This window comes from Nesoenas mayeri, assembly GCF_963082525.1.
Source record: "Nesoenas mayeri genome assembly, chromosome: 6".
NCBI lineage: Eukaryota > Metazoa > Chordata > Aves > Columbiformes > Columbidae > Nesoenas > Nesoenas mayeri.
The window spans coordinates 20,913,317-20,928,348 of record NC_137545.1 but is presented as its reverse complement, the minus strand read 5'-3'; the positions used below and the strand labels follow the sequence as shown (position 1 = coordinate 20,928,348).

The 15,032-nt window shown below is 51.5% G+C and overlaps 1 protein-coding gene across 1 annotated transcript; it reads left to right on the top strand.

Moving 5' to 3' along the window:
- Positions 1-341: 341 nt before the first annotated feature.
- On the top strand, positions 342-1,986 carry HOXD3 (homeobox D3; the record flags this gene model as incomplete). The annotated part of the gene is made up of 2 exons (XM_080347060.1): positions 342-837; positions 1,235-1,986. 2 exons carry the CDS (start codon positions 342-344, stop codon positions 1,984-1,986), a joined length of 1,248 nt encoding a protein of 415 aa, XP_080203186.1.
- Positions 1,987-15,032: the final 13,046 nt, after the last annotated feature.

The window sequence follows — 15,032 nt, the reverse complement described above, 5'->3', positions numbered from 1 at the left end:
CTCCTTCCCTGGTGTCCCTTGCTTTCTCCGTGGCGATTCTGGTCCTTCTCTGATGTCTCCCGCTCCTTCCTTGTTGTCCCCCAGTCCTTCCCTCGTGTCCTCCCGTCCCTCCCCGGTGCCCCTCGCTTCTTGCCCGCTGCCTCCCTCTCCGGCCCCGCTTCCCCCAGGCCCACCGGCCCAGCCGAAGCTGGGGGTGCCGGGGTGCGGAGCGTGCCGGGACCGGCTGGGCCGGTCCCATCAGGAGCCCCCCACTGAAGGTCTCTTTTGTGTCCCCACTGTCGCCCTCCCCAGGTGGCTGCGAGTGGCCCGGGCCGACGACGTGAGGCGCGGGGACCCAGTCAATGTTATTTGAGCGGGGGCCGCGGGCCTCGGCGATAGCAGAGCGGAGGATGCAGAAAGCCGCCTACTACGACAACGCGGGGCTCTTCGGGGGCTACACCTACAGCAAGGCCGACGCCTACCCCTACGGCGCGGCCCACCAGCCCTACGGCCAGGCTGGCCTGGACGGCGAGTACCCCGGCTCCGCCTGCTCCGTCCAGGGCTCGGCGCCCGGCCGCGCCCCGGCGCACAAGGGCAGCGAGCTGAGCGGCAGCTGCATGCGGACGGCCGGGGGTGGCCCTGGGGGCAGTCAGCCCCCAGGCATCGGCGAGCAGCAGCCCCCGGCTCTGCCGCCCTCCTCCCCGCCCAACCCCCCTCCCAGCGCGCCCCCTCCGAAAAAAGCCAAGGGAGGTCCCAACTCCTCGGGCTCGGCCACCGCCACCATCAGCAAGCAGATATTCCCCTGGATGAAGGAGTCCCGGCAGAACTCCAAGCAGAAAAGCACCTGCGCCCCCTCAGGTAGCCCGACACCCCCGGCCCACTGCCCGCTCGGGGAGCTGGGCTGAGCCCCTTGGGCTGAACCTTGGGCTTAGTCCTTCGGTCCCAGTCCTGCCGGGCACTGCAGGTGGCGCAGGCTGGGAGCTCCCGCCCTGCTCTCTCTGCCAAGCCAGCGGCGGCAGGCGCGGCCCCGACGGGTCCCGCCAGCGCCTAGACAGGCGGCCGCTGGTGGCTCCTGGTGGGACGCAGCTGCAGGGGTGTGCGTATGCCGGACAGAGAGGGGTGGGACGCCGCCTCCGGGTCCCCTTCGCCCCGGGTCCCCAGGTGCCAGCAGAGCGAGAGGGGGCGGCGGGGCTCGGGGGGGCCTTGGGGGAGCTTTCGGGAGGGACCAACAGCTCTTTGTGCCTCTTCCCCGCAGGAGAGAGCTGCGAAGACAAGAGCCCCCCCGGGCCGGCCTCCAAGCGGGTGCGCACGGCCTACACCAGCGCGCAGCTGGTGGAGCTGGAGAAGGAGTTTCACTTCAACCGCTACCTGTGCCGGCCACGCCGGGTGGAGATGGCCAACCTGCTCAATCTGACTGAGCGGCAGATCAAGATCTGGTTCCAGAACCGCCGGATGAAGTACAAAAAGGACCAGAAAGCCAAAGGCATCATGCACTCCCCCGTCGGACAGTCCCCGGACCGCAGCCCCCCCCTGAGCGGCCCAAACCACGTCGGCTACTCCAGCCAGCTCCCCAGCGTCAACAGCCTCAGCTATGACGCGCCCTCGCCCACCTCATTCGCCAAATCCCAGCAGAGTATGTACGGGCTGGCCGCCTACACGGCGCCGCTCAGCAGCTGCCTGCCGCAGCAGAAGCGCTACGCGGGCGCGGAGTACGACCCCCACCCCATGCAGAGCGGCGGCGGCGGCTTCGCCAACCCCAGCCTGCAGGGCAGCCCCGTCTACGTGGGGGGCAACTTCGTGGACTCGATGCCGGCCTCGGGCCCCATGTTCAACCTGGGGCACCTGCAGCATCCGTCCTCCGCCAGCGTGGACTACAGCTGCGCCGCCCAGATCCCCGGCGGCCACCACCACGGACCTTGCGACCCCCACCCCACCTACACGGACCTCTCCTCTCACCACACCTCTCAGGGACGGATGCAGGAGGCGCCCAAGCTCACGCATCTGTAGCGGGGCGGGGGCCGGTGGGGCCCGCTCCCCTCTCCATTACCTCACTTTTCTGGCGGGACAGTGCTACTTTGCTCTCGAGTGCCAACAGTATTAGTGGATTTGTTTCCCCTAGCAGCTCCCTTCTCTCTTCCGCAGCCCCAAGTAGGTCTGTGAGCAGGAGCCGTTCTCTTAGAGCTGTGTTAAGCATGACAGTGCAATATACTGCAAACCGAGGGACTGATAAGCTGGTAATGATGTACTTGAAGGTAAGTCTTAGAGATGCCGTAGTGTTAGCAGCGCGTCATGCTGAGGTGTTTTAGACCAGTCGTGAGCGGTGGGAACTCGCCCGCGCGTAAGCTTATTTCAGAGAAGTTAATTTATGGATTCTTCCGTAACGTAAGGATCGCATCGGACTAAATGATATGTATTTATTATTTTAAGCGAGACATTTTTGTATCACTGATTATTTATCCTCGTCCTAATGTATTTATGTGGGTATTTGTAGAGTTTCTTCACCAGTACTTCGGGAGAGCGATTCAGATCCGTGGTGACTTACATTTCACCTATTTAGTATACTCGGTCTGAGCTAGTTGAGAGAGTAGTCTTGAACAATTGTAACAGTGGCTGGTGTTTGTAGTTTATGTAAGGATTAATTAAGACTGCAAGTCGTAAGTCATTAATAGGGTAAAACATACTGTGGCATCACACAAAAAGCCGTTACACTTTAAAAGATATCGGAAGTATTTTTGAAGTATTTATTTCTATCCGGCTACCCCCACTCGAGCGCCTCGGTGGCTTGGCTGGCAGCTGGCTCGGCCGAATGAAGCCATCCTTGGTTGGAAGTGCAGCCACTTTGAGGAGGCGATCTACAAAACGGGGCACTTGGCCATCTTGTTTCAGATCAAATCCTGCATACAAAACGCCCGGTGAGGTTAACATTTATTTACTGTCTGGGTATCTATCACACATATTATTATTTCAGTGGACTATATATTTTTTTTTTCTTTTTGTTTAAGTACATTCTGGCTATCTGAAATAGGAAAGAAATTAGAAGCTTAGAACGCAAAAAAATTAGAAACCCTCTGATAGTGCTAATTTCATTAGGGTCTCCATAGCAATCCGCGCAGCAGCTGCCGTCTCCTTTGTTATTTATACTGTTGTCTTTATACTAACCATAAATCAATTTTTTAGATATCTTTGGAAGCCCGAGCTTTTCCTCTTGTTTTTCATAAAAATAAACTTCGAAAGAAAATTGACAATCAGCTACAGCCAGCCGAAGGGGAGCCGCCGAGGTGGGGTGCGGGCAGCGGCCGGGCGGTGCCGCCGTCCCCCCCCGGCGCCCAGAGGGGCATCGCCGCCTCCCTCTGCAACGAACGGGGCAGATAACACGGGGAAATTGATTAAAAAAAAAAAAAAAAGAGAGAGAGAAAACATAAAAGAAAAAAAAATTAAAAAGGAAAGATGCTCTGAACCCTCGTGCTTCCTCCTCTCTAGTTACACGGCTGTGTTGAATCCCTCCCTGGATTTACAGAGATACTTCTTTTGTAAACGTTCTCATTAAAGTCTCTTCCTGATGGTACATGTCGCTCCGAGAAGCCTATTCTTATCTCTTTCTGAAAGTGTTGAGTTAAAGATTAATCCGAACTTCTGTATTCCCCACCAAACCGACTGATGCGTCACTTCCCAGTTTGACAAACACTGCAGCTCTTACTCTATCCTCTACTGACAGGACCTGGCACTCCTATTATGAGAAATATTTTAACTCCTCCAATTCTGGTCAACACAGACAAGTTTAATTTATTTATTTTCTGTTTCTTTTCTTCCTTCTCCCTGTTTTCTTCCTCAGCTTCTGGTATTTGTGTTTGGCTGGACAGTAATGATTCAAAATATTAGTTAGGGTTTTACTTCCCCCCTGTGCGATTTTACAATGTCGTGCTCTGTTGAGAAGTGTATCTTTTGTTAAATTTGGCTTTTATCCAAGCAAATTTGGATATATGTGTTGTAGATCTGTAAACAAAACAGAACAGAATAAACTGCTTTGTTTGGAGACATATTTTAACCATTTTGAGCCCTAAAATTATTTTCTGTGGATTTTTTCGCTAAAGATTATTTCTTAAAAGTTCCATCCAGGAATAAACAAAACATGCAAACAACATAAAAGTAGGGCTAACCACCACTTGGGAATATTCTATAACATTCCATTAAATATATATGTATATATGTTTGTATCTGCAAAACCTTCTGTAATCAATGTATCCATGACTGAAATTCTCCATGTAGGGTTTTTTGTGTGTTCTGGAAAACACAATGTACCTGTTCTATCTGCAAAATGGCAAGGCACCACCATTTCTGCAGGGCCGTTCCTGGTGTAAACTGATGTACTTTTCCCAAGTGTTTCCCACCTTTATTCTTTGTAGGCTGTTCTTCAAACAGTGTCTGCTCTGACTTACATTATTAGTCCTTCATTAAGTCTGTTAAGAAAAGGCCGTTTATAGATAGCCCTCCCCAGTTCTCAGGAAGAAAGGGGTTTCAGAGGAACCCTGACCAGAAACATGGTATTACTGAGGCACACTGCCCTGAATTATTTTCGTATTGCAGAAGGATGGGGTTTGCAGACTTGGCTTCCAGTGGGGGAGGAGGAGGAGCATGTGTGAGGGGGAATCTTGTAAATAAATTCACTTTCTTCTCTGTGACTCTGGCAGAGGCGTCTTGTTTGTAATGTGATAGAAGTCCATGATGATAACCTAATTATTAGAAGTAATGCTACTTTAGCGAGATCGCTGTCATTTTTACAATGTTTGTACAAGCATCAGCAATCTAGAGGAGAGAGACACTTTGGCACAAGCCAGACTTTTTCTTGGCCCATCATTTAAAACCCATAAATTATAAACAACCCTCTTTCACACTCAATAGGAACTCAGCTCCTTTGCAACAGCATCTGATGTGCTGAACTCTGGTCACCCATTTAAAACACAATTTGGCAGCCAAGGCCAGGCCTGGGGCTGATCCCAGCCTTGCCTTTCTTTGCAAATAGGAGCCATAGCACCCCTTCCTCTTCTTCCCCCCTACTTCCATCTGCTTCAGACCCATAACAGAGTCATTGAGCCACAGCCTCTAAATGTCGGCAGCGCTGCAGGAGTGTTTGGGATATGAAGCTGCTGACAGCAGCGGTTAAGGGGCATTCAGGGTACACTGAGCTTCAGTGAGGCCATGCAGGTTCTCCTGTTCAGATTAGTGGGATTTGGGTCTCCCCGTATTGGTTTGGCCCTTACAGTAACCCACTATTTAATGGGACTGTAGCAGCTTCCTCTCTGTAAAAGGGAGACTAGGCTTTGTGTTAGCTCTGTGCAGTCAATGCAGGGCTGAGCTGTCTCTTTGCACCATGTTTGTTTTGAGACGAGTCTTGTTCATGTCTCTGTGTCTGGTGAACAGCACCAGAGCAGGGGGACCTAGGCAGGCACAGCCAGGGGCTCCCAGGGAAGGGATGCCACTGTCTTGCAGGTGTCACTTTTGTGGGGCTGTGGAAACAAAGCCAAATACCTCCTGGGCAGAGCCCTGCAGGCTCCCAGCCCTGGTCCCTGGGCAGGCTGGGATGGGAACCCAGGGCTCCTCACGTGACTGCCACCATATGACCACCACCTGGGTCACCCGGGGCTGCAGGTGACCTTGTCCATGGGTGAAGAGAAAACGGCTGGCTGCACAACCAGGAGGTAAGGACAAGTGAGGGGAGGCTGCCTAAGAAAAAGAGAGCCCATCAACATCAACTGGAAGCTCACTGACTTTCTTAGGCACTAGCTGGGTCACTGGAGCTCCATGGCAAGGAATCTGAAGGCAGGACTCCACTGGGGTCTCTGCATCCCTACAAGCCCATGGGAATCCCTGTGAAACAGCCTGCAGAGAAGTCCAGGCACAGAAAGGACTACTCAACTAGGCAAAAAAGAGGCTAAAGGGGATGGGGCTGCTGGGCTACCACTGTGAGGGTTCCTTGCTGACAGCTGTTGGCTGAGGAGGAAGGGAAGGAGCTGCAAATTGTAATGCCACCCTTCTGTGTGCCAGCCTGCTGTCTGTGCCCAGCGGCTGCACACAATGGCAGGCTGGTGAATGGACAGTGTACTGTGTGGCTGAGAGGCCCAAGCGTCCAGCACTGCTGCTGCAGACCTGCCTGGGAACAAAAGCTGGAGCCAGACGGGCAGTACAAAGGGGCTTGTGTTGCTGGGGCAATTAGGGCTGCAGTGGCTGGCTGGGCACCACACTATGTTATATATATTGATGAACCTACTACCTGTTTTTAAAAGGCATGAGATGGGCTGGACCAGAGCTCAGTTGGCCTCAGCCACTTTCCAGGGTCTGAGCAGCAGATTAATCCCTGAACAGGCAATGGCTCTCTATTTGCACGTGAGCAGTGGTCCTTGCTGGGAGTGGAGCTGGCAGGGGAGAAAGGGGGCTGGCTCTATTAAGTGTCATCAATCAAACGATGTGCACTTTTCACTTGACAGTGGTTCCTCCTACTTCAGCTTGGGGCTGAGCCAGCTAGAACTCAACCAGAGTAACATGGACTAACATGGCTTCCAGCTGGCAGGATGGGACCAAGCCCTTATGGTCCCAAAAGGTGAGATTCAAAACAGGATACTGTAGGCAGCAAGGTGCCTGTGCCTGCACATCCCCAGGACTCTTCAGATGCTGCTCGGGACCAGAATGAGGCCTTTGTCTCCACCTTCGGAGCCCATCGTCCCAGAGCTCCCTGAACTGCTCTGGAATGAACCTCAGAAAGGCTCAGCTGCAATGACCACAAGCACAAAGCTGAAGGAAATTAGCACAGAATCTATACCAGGCAAGATGGGGGTCTTCTGGGTAAAAATACTCGTGAATGTACAACTTGAACATTCACTGATGTGCAGTTTTGCTTGCAACAGCAGAAGTTTTGAGAGGGGGTAGACAACCCCATGCTGAGTGCAGTGTGTAGATTTGATCTTTCCTCCAATGAACCTGGGCCACCTTTTAGGATCTTTGAGAGCAAGAAGGGCTAGACAAGGCAGAAATCTTGTCTGCAAACCCTTTGACATGTCTGTTCTGCACACAGCAGTATGGCTTACCTTGACACCTCTGGGTTATCAATATGTGTAATTTTTTCTTCCTATCAAATTCACAGCCACAGAACAGGAAACAGGGCATTACATGGCACAGGGGTTTGTATGGAATCCCTCTTCTGTGGAAATCCTTACAGAAGGATGGAGAGACTTTCCTCTTCTCTATGTTCATGCAGAGGATCTCCATAGTTATCTCCCATACTGAGAGCACAGAGATCCCTGTTCCAGGCCTGATTAAACTACCCCAGTGGTCAGCCATGAAAGGGAAGCTTGTGACAGGGAAATATTGATGGTAGAGGGAAACCTTACACCTTCCTCAGGAAGAGCATGAAGTGCCCTGCCTGCCTGGTAGGGCTGTGCTTATGCTGGAGCTGGGCCCGGCTCTCACAGAGCAGCAGGATGGTTCCCTTTCTTTGCCCTGGTGTCTCTGTACATCCCTGGTTTTACTCACACTTCGCAAAATAAATTCCCTAGATCTTGTCCTCCTTCTTCTCTGATACCCTTCCTCTCAGGAGCCTTTGATGGTTTGCCTGTGTTAACAGGGCTACTGCCTATGTATTTGCCTACCTCTTTTTTGGACACCCACCCACATTCTAGCTGTCTCCGCACCAGGTATGTATGTCCCCCTGTACTGCTGAGAACCAGCTCTCCCTGGCTGGCAGTGTCATGGCAGCACAGGAGGAAGGACAAGGTCATGCTTGAACCAGACCTTTCACATAATTTTCCTGAGGGCTGGGGAGAGATTTGTTCAATCTGCTGTGTGTTAGTTATTTTGACAAGCACAGAGGATGGAGGCTTGCTCCACGGAGGGAAGGCAACATGCCCAACCTCAGAGTTGCCACTGTGGCTCAGGGCTGCCATTGCCTTCAACACACGCACTGCTTAAGCAGCCTCCCCAGAGCACTGCTCTAAGTGACTGCACTCAAGAGGGCTTGAGGCTTTTTACCTGGGCTTCTTCCTTCATCATGTCTTAAAGATGGCTACCTCAGGCTCTGCTGTGGCCCACATGTTTCCAGAAGTGTGGTGGCACAGGGCCTGGTTTGGTTCATTGTTCTCACAGAGGTTTCTGCCCCAGCAGCTCCCCTGGATCATGTCATCACTGTACTGGTTGCACAGTGGTCCCTAAACCATTCTCAAATTGCCTTTGATAGCATCATGTTCTTTCTACTCTTGTTAACACACTTTCTTTCTTCCTTTGACTTCCAGGATCTCTTTCCCATTACACTTTTGGTAAAAAATAGCTGCAGTCACTCAGCTTCATATCATTGGGACTTAGCTATTTAAATCTGAACATTGTGAAATTCAGGAGCATAGAAAATTGAGCCCCCCTCAAAAGCCATAGCAGCAGCAAGAGAGGCTTTGCCTGTGTTTAGCCACTGATTTCTGCTTTCCTCATCCTTGAACAGTCCTGCAAAACCAAATGGGTTAACGAACGAGAAACTCAGTAACAGAAGCCAGCTGGCTGAATGGAAAGATCATATGTTGGTGTGAACACGGACAGCTCTTCTAGCATTTAAAACACAGGTTTAGGTGTAATTAAAACAGTTGCATTCTGCAAACAGAAGACTCAAGTAAAGCAGCAGCTCTCCTCTGGAGCCAGTGCTGTTTGCTTCACTCTGGGCTGGAGATTTTACAGCAGGGGAAACCAAAGAGCACACATGCTTTCCTGAGTGGACAGCCCTTCTCTGCTAAAGAGAAAGCTTGATGTTCCCAGGTTTCTGTTTTGTCAGAAGATTACAGTTTCCAAATGTCTGATTGCCATTGGTGTGCTGAGCAAGTATGTATCATCCAGATTTTAACCCTTCCCTCAAAATGTGGATATCCTGACAAGGTGTATTGGATTTCAACTGTCATTCTAATTTATACCTGCATCCTCTGCAAATGGAAACACAGGTGATAGCACATTATTAGAGCAGCAGGGTAGCACAGCCCAAAGAGTGAACAAGTCTATGTCTGGAGAACAACTAGCTTGGGGTTTCTGGGTTTACAGCAACTGTTCTGTCTGTAGACTCTGAGTCCCAAGCACGTTAGAGCAGTAATCTGTATAGTCAGCCTTTGCTCTGCAATAGTTGCTTTGTAGCAAATGGGCTGGATGAGCTCGGGAGGAAGCAGGGTTGATAGAAGGCCATGTCGCTGGTCAGAGCCCATATGCAGGGAAGTGTCCTTGTGGGCTTGTGCCTGCCTGTACCAGGGATGTGTTCTCTCAGGTCTGCTGCAAGAAAGAAGACCAGACCTGCTCTGAACCATCAGCTAGCCATAACATTGGGGCAGTTAGAGCTGAGCTGTAGGGCAGAAGTCTCCATGGGAAAGAATTGAGGGTGAATCAGTGAAATGCTCTGATTGTGTTTCCCCACGGTGTACCTACTCTGTCACCGGGCCATCTTTCTGAAATCTGCAAAAGACCCAGTAGGATTTTTCCTTCTCTGGGAACCCTGGTTGCCCTTAGGTGGTTGGCACCGTGTCTGACTGGTCCACACAAAATCTGTGGTCTCTTCCTGACCACCATAAGCAGAACTTTGGCCAAGACTTTGTAGAGTTCTTTGGGCTGTTGAGTGGAAGGCACAGCATTATGGATGAAGGCATTTCAATCTAATGCTTTTATTTAGAAATAAAATAATTTTTGAAAGGTACCACCCTTGCATTTCACAGTTGAGTCCACATCCACCTCCTAAGACTTAGAAGATCACATGTCTAACTTGAAGCACCATGATGTAGCCCTTCTTCATGTTCCTTGTCTGTCCAGTCACTAGTCAGCAAAGTTCAAGCATGCTCTGTCCAGTGCATCCTTTTGCTGTTCTGAACTGCAGTGATACATGGTTATCAGTTGATGAGTTGGATGAAACCCATCATTATTCAAATCAAGCATATGTGTAGCTCAAACTGGATAGTCAAGTGTCAATTGGAGCCATTCAGGGAAAGGGAATTCAGTCTTCACAGTCCTTCATGCCCATTCCTGTTTCCTGCCATTCCGGCAGGGAATGAAAACCAAGAGAGTTGGAGGATTTGGCTGGGCCGTGCAACTTCCTGCACTCTGCCAGCTGCAAACGCTCAGTGAACAATGCCGAATTGCCAAGGGAAAAATGAAAGCCCATTAACAGAGTGAGCCCAGGGATTCACTTTTGAGAGGCTGCAGAGCACTTATCTGGTGGAGTGAGACCATTAAGTGCCGCGAGGTGCAGCAACCCCCGCTCCCTGGGTGCGCTCAGTCTGGGGGTGCCTGCGCAGACCGCCGCGCCCCTTGCTGCACCCCCGGGGTGCGAGAGCTCCCGTGGGATCCTCCGGGGGCCTGTCCGGCAGCAGAGCAAGTGGAGGGGGCAGAGCTACTTTGGGAAGGGAGGTCGGGTAGCGGGAAAGCGTCGGCTCATCCAACCTCCAAACTCGCGGCAAGCGCCTCCGAAGTGTGCGGCGGCCCTGTACCGGCGCATCCCGGGAGGGCTCGGGCGGGCTGCCCACACTCAGTCCCGCGCTGGCCGTGGGCAGCCGGGTGTGGGCAGGGGAGTCGGCGATGCCTGGGACCCCCAGTGCGGGATTCCCTCGCCGGGCTCTCATTGGCCGCGGGGCGGGACGTGCCGCCCCGCTCCTGGCCCTATATTAGGGCAATATTGTCCCGGCGGGGCGCGGGTGGTGGTGCTGCCCCGCGGACCATGGACCTGGGGTACTTCCCCCTCGCCTTCCCGACAGGGCTGTGCCGCGGGGCCCCGCAGCCCCCCTTCCCCCCCAGGGCGGACGGCGCCTTCCCGGCGCTGAGCACGAAGGCCAGCGCTGCATCCCGCCCGCCGCTTGCCTGCGAGGGGCCGGCGAGGTGCGCGACCGTTCACCCCGGGACGCCGGGCCCCGGCTACCGGACGTCCCGCGGAGCCGGGACACTAGGCTTCGCCACGTCCATCTTCCTCGGGAGCGGCAACCCGCCGCCACCGCCGGAGCCCGGCCGTCCCTGCCCCTGCTCCGGCGCGGACGGCGAAGGGCTGCGGTGCCTCTCGCCCTGCCCCGAGGCCGCCCCCGCGCCCGGCTCTCCGGCCCCCGCGGCGGCGCCCCGCACCTTCGAGTGGATGCGAGCGAAGCGGAGCCCGTCCGGGAGAAGTGAGTGGGGCGGCAGGGCGCGGGCGGGGGCTGCTCCCATCCCGGCTCCTCTCTGCCCCGCTCCTGCCCCCGTCCCGACCCCCGCCCCGCTCCCTTCCCCTGCCCACGCTGAAGTGCAGTGTTTTTCGGCGTTGCAGGCGGCGCGGCGCCGTGCGGGGGGGATCCTCCAGCCTGCCCCGCACGCACCAGCTTCAGCACCCGGCAGCTCACGGAGCTAGAGAAGGAGTTCCACTTCAGCCGGTACCTGTCGAGGGCCCGCCGCCTCGAGGTGGCCCGCTCGCTGCGCCTCCGCGACGCCCAGGTGAAAGTCTGGTTCCAGAACCGCCGCATGAAGCAGAAGAAGCGGGAGCGGGAGGCGCTGGCCGCCCCCGCCACGGCGCCCGCGGGTGCTCCGGGCGGCCCCGCATGAGACCCCGCCGCTTCCCACGGAAGGATCTGCCGGCTGGGCTGGCAGCTGCCGCCTGCGGGGGCATCCGACGTGTCCTTCCAAGAGGGACCACGCTCCGCTGTTTTTTCTACTGCGACTTATTTACAGTTTTATTGATGAGGATTCAGGGAAAGGTGCCAGCCCGAAACGCTGCTGCTGCTGCTCAATTTCGGGCCGGGTCGAGGCAGCGGGCTGGCGCAGCTGGGAGCTAACAGTGGGTGCCGCTCGCTTCGGGGACAGCAGGGACCAGCTCCGCCAGCTCGTCTGGATGGGCGGGCGCGGGCCGTGGGTGCACGGGGCCGGCTGCCCCATGTTCCCCACCGCCTTCTTCGTTTTGCATTTAGAAAGAGAGGTCCGCAGGCTCAGGCAGAGTTCATGCAGAAGAGTGGGAGAAACCCAGAGAAGGCAGAGCAGAGGAGAGCAGGGAAAACTTCCTCTCATGGGAAGCGGCAGCGACAGTCACTGCTGCCAGTATAAGTCCAAGATCCCCTTTTGAAGAAAGTGCCCTCGTCCTCTGCCCTATCCTCCGCAAAACTGCTGCAAAAAACAGGCTGTTTATACTTGTATTTATTCCTCATTAGCTCCCATTCCCATTCCTTTTCCTGATGTGGCTGATTTAGTCCAAAATCTGTTTAGTAACCGTGAGGGAAAGTTTTAAAAGACCTAAACTCTTAGGACGAGCACCTCTTCCCATTCAAACTGCAGAGATGCTGGAATTTTTCTTGCAGGGGTGCTGGGCTGCCCAGAACCAGCCAGCAGCTCTGCTGGCTTCCAGCACCTCTTGCATGTGCCTGGGCAAGGACAAGACAATATAAAGCCTCTCACAGCATCTATGGCCAGACTCTCAGACCATCCAGCTCTCCCAGGCTTGATTATATCTTATGGTTAAAGAAATAATCCCTATTAAATCAGTTTGCAACAAATCTTACCACATTAAAAACCTCAAGAGCTGTTAAAGTGCAGAAAGATTATTGGGTTTGACCACAGACCTCTGACAGCAAAAGATCAAGAGGATTCCTGGGTCTTTTACTTGGGATACTTGTTCAAAAAGAGTGACAACCACTGATTACCCCATACAAGTGCAAAATTCACCAGTGATCCTCACTTCTCCTGATTTCACCTTTCCCAGAGATAAAATAGTGTCAAAGCGAATGAACTAGATGAGTTTAGACTCTTTTCCTGCCTGTGACTGGGAAAGCATTACAGTAATGTGGAAAAGAATCACATTGGGATTTATGGGAGGGTGATTTTATTTATTTGTGGAACAAAATTATCTTGGACAACTCTCTCTTTGCTCTGGATTTTTGCTGGGTGCTGGACTTTGGAGTGAAGAATAAATCATAGCACCAGGAGAGATGGATCTCAGGGGACCTGTGAGCATTGCGTCCCTGTCTGAAAACCAGCCTCAGATAGCAACAGCTCTTGGTGTTTCTTGGATGCCACTGGGCAAAAGAAACACAGAGAAAAGATGAAGATTGATGCCTCAAGTCAGAAAGTCTGCAATGTAGGGGATACTTATTCTCCATACTGCCTTCCATTCCCCAGGGCACCCCTCTGCTGACAGGCTTTCTTATGAAGATTTCTCTTCTGGTGAGGAACTGGGAAGCCACTTCTGATGGCAGCTTCAGCAGAGGTTGGTGGGAGCCCTGAGAAACAGTATGCTCCCAGAAGCCAGGCAGGCATGTTGAAATGATGCTGTGGCAGCAGGGCCACAGCTGAGCGGGGACAGGAGGCTGCCTTGGCAAGGAGGTGTGTGTCCCCACAGTGAGCAGCTGAGGGAACGGACCTGCCCAGAGGGGAGTGTTTGGTTACACATCATATCTTGGCTGTACCTGGAAAGTACAATAAAGCTAGAGGCTCACAGGGATGTTTTTGTTCTGTATATGGTGGTACAGCTCACATCCCACTGGCTGATTCACTTCATGGGTTATCACTGAAAAGTTCTCAGGACTAAAGTAGTCGTGTGAAATTAGTTGCAACCAAAGTATATGGTTTGCAGTTCCTTATTAAAGTAATGACACCAAACAAGCATTTATGCTGTAGGTTGATCATTTATTAAAAAGAGAAAACAATATTTCTCTCACCTGTTTTTGAGAAGATGCTATTTAGAGCAGAATAAAGCAAAATCTGGTGAAATTTACAAAAATTCAAGTAAATAAAATTTGTTTTGTGAGCTGAATATTAAAGACAAGTAATCTAATAACTAACCCTTTTCAGCTGTTTTTAAGGTCCATTTTTACCAAGTCTCCTGTTAGTACTCCTTTTTTTTTAAAACAAACCAAACCAAAACAAAACAACAATAAATAAGCATAGGCATGTAGCCAAAATAACCCATCTTTCTAAGAGCATATGGTTCACACATAAACTTTAGAAAACAGCTGTGTTTTCAGTTGCCTCCAAATTTGTCACATGTCTGTGGGGTTGCTGGTTTGCCAGCCTTTTATTTTCCTAATGATTTTGACATTTGTGCTAGGCACTGCAGACCAGAGGAATGTTTTCCACACTGCTGGCATGCTTCTGTGCTACCAACAGGAAAGAAAGATTCTCATTGATTTCGACGGTGCTGTATCAGGCCATTAGAGCACACTAAGTCTTCTATAATGAATGTTTTCATGCCGTATATTTCCCTGAATAAATAAATACATGTGCTGGCCTTGTAGCAGTGCCCAGTTCTGTATCCATCAAAATGACAGAGCCTGAATATATGGAGATTTACTTGCAAATTAAGATGAAACCTTACAACTCTTTTATGGCAGTCTGAATCAATTTACTGATATGAACACAACTATATTCTGTCTTAAGGACTGGTACTTAGTATTAAGTGTAATTTCTGCTCACATGGCAGGGCCAGTTTAACAAGACCTTTCTTCATCACAGTTTTAGTAGTATGAGGATTAGATATTGCTCCTTTGCACTGTTCTGTCAGCAAGATACTCAGGAGTTAATGCAAGTCATGTGCCAATTCCTGAATAATTAAATAAAAACCCCCTGTGATATACGTGGGTGCACACATGAAACAAATAAATGATAGAAAAGGTCTAGGATTCACTCATTTAACATTAATCCCAAGAGTTGTTTCTCACACATGTTCAATATGGTGCCTAGCAGCTGGAAAAAGTTTTATGTTGGGCAGATAGAGGTAAAAGCATAAGCTGCAGTTTTCATTGCATTCAGAACAAAATATTCCAGGTTTGCCTCAGTGGATACCCACCACTATATAACTTATCACAAATTATGAAAATACTATTTCCTGGCCTTATTTTCCCTCAAACATCATTAGAAAACACAGAAAGACCATTCTATTTCAGTAGTACACTTATTTTTGCCTACTGACTATTGCTCAAAGGGCCACAGGCTACAAAGGGATATGAACAAAATAAGGCTTTTCATGTGTTCCCATTTTGCCTGAAAGAGAACAAAAATATTGATTAGGAATGCTTCCAGGAAGAAAAAAGTTGTAAAATTACTGTTTC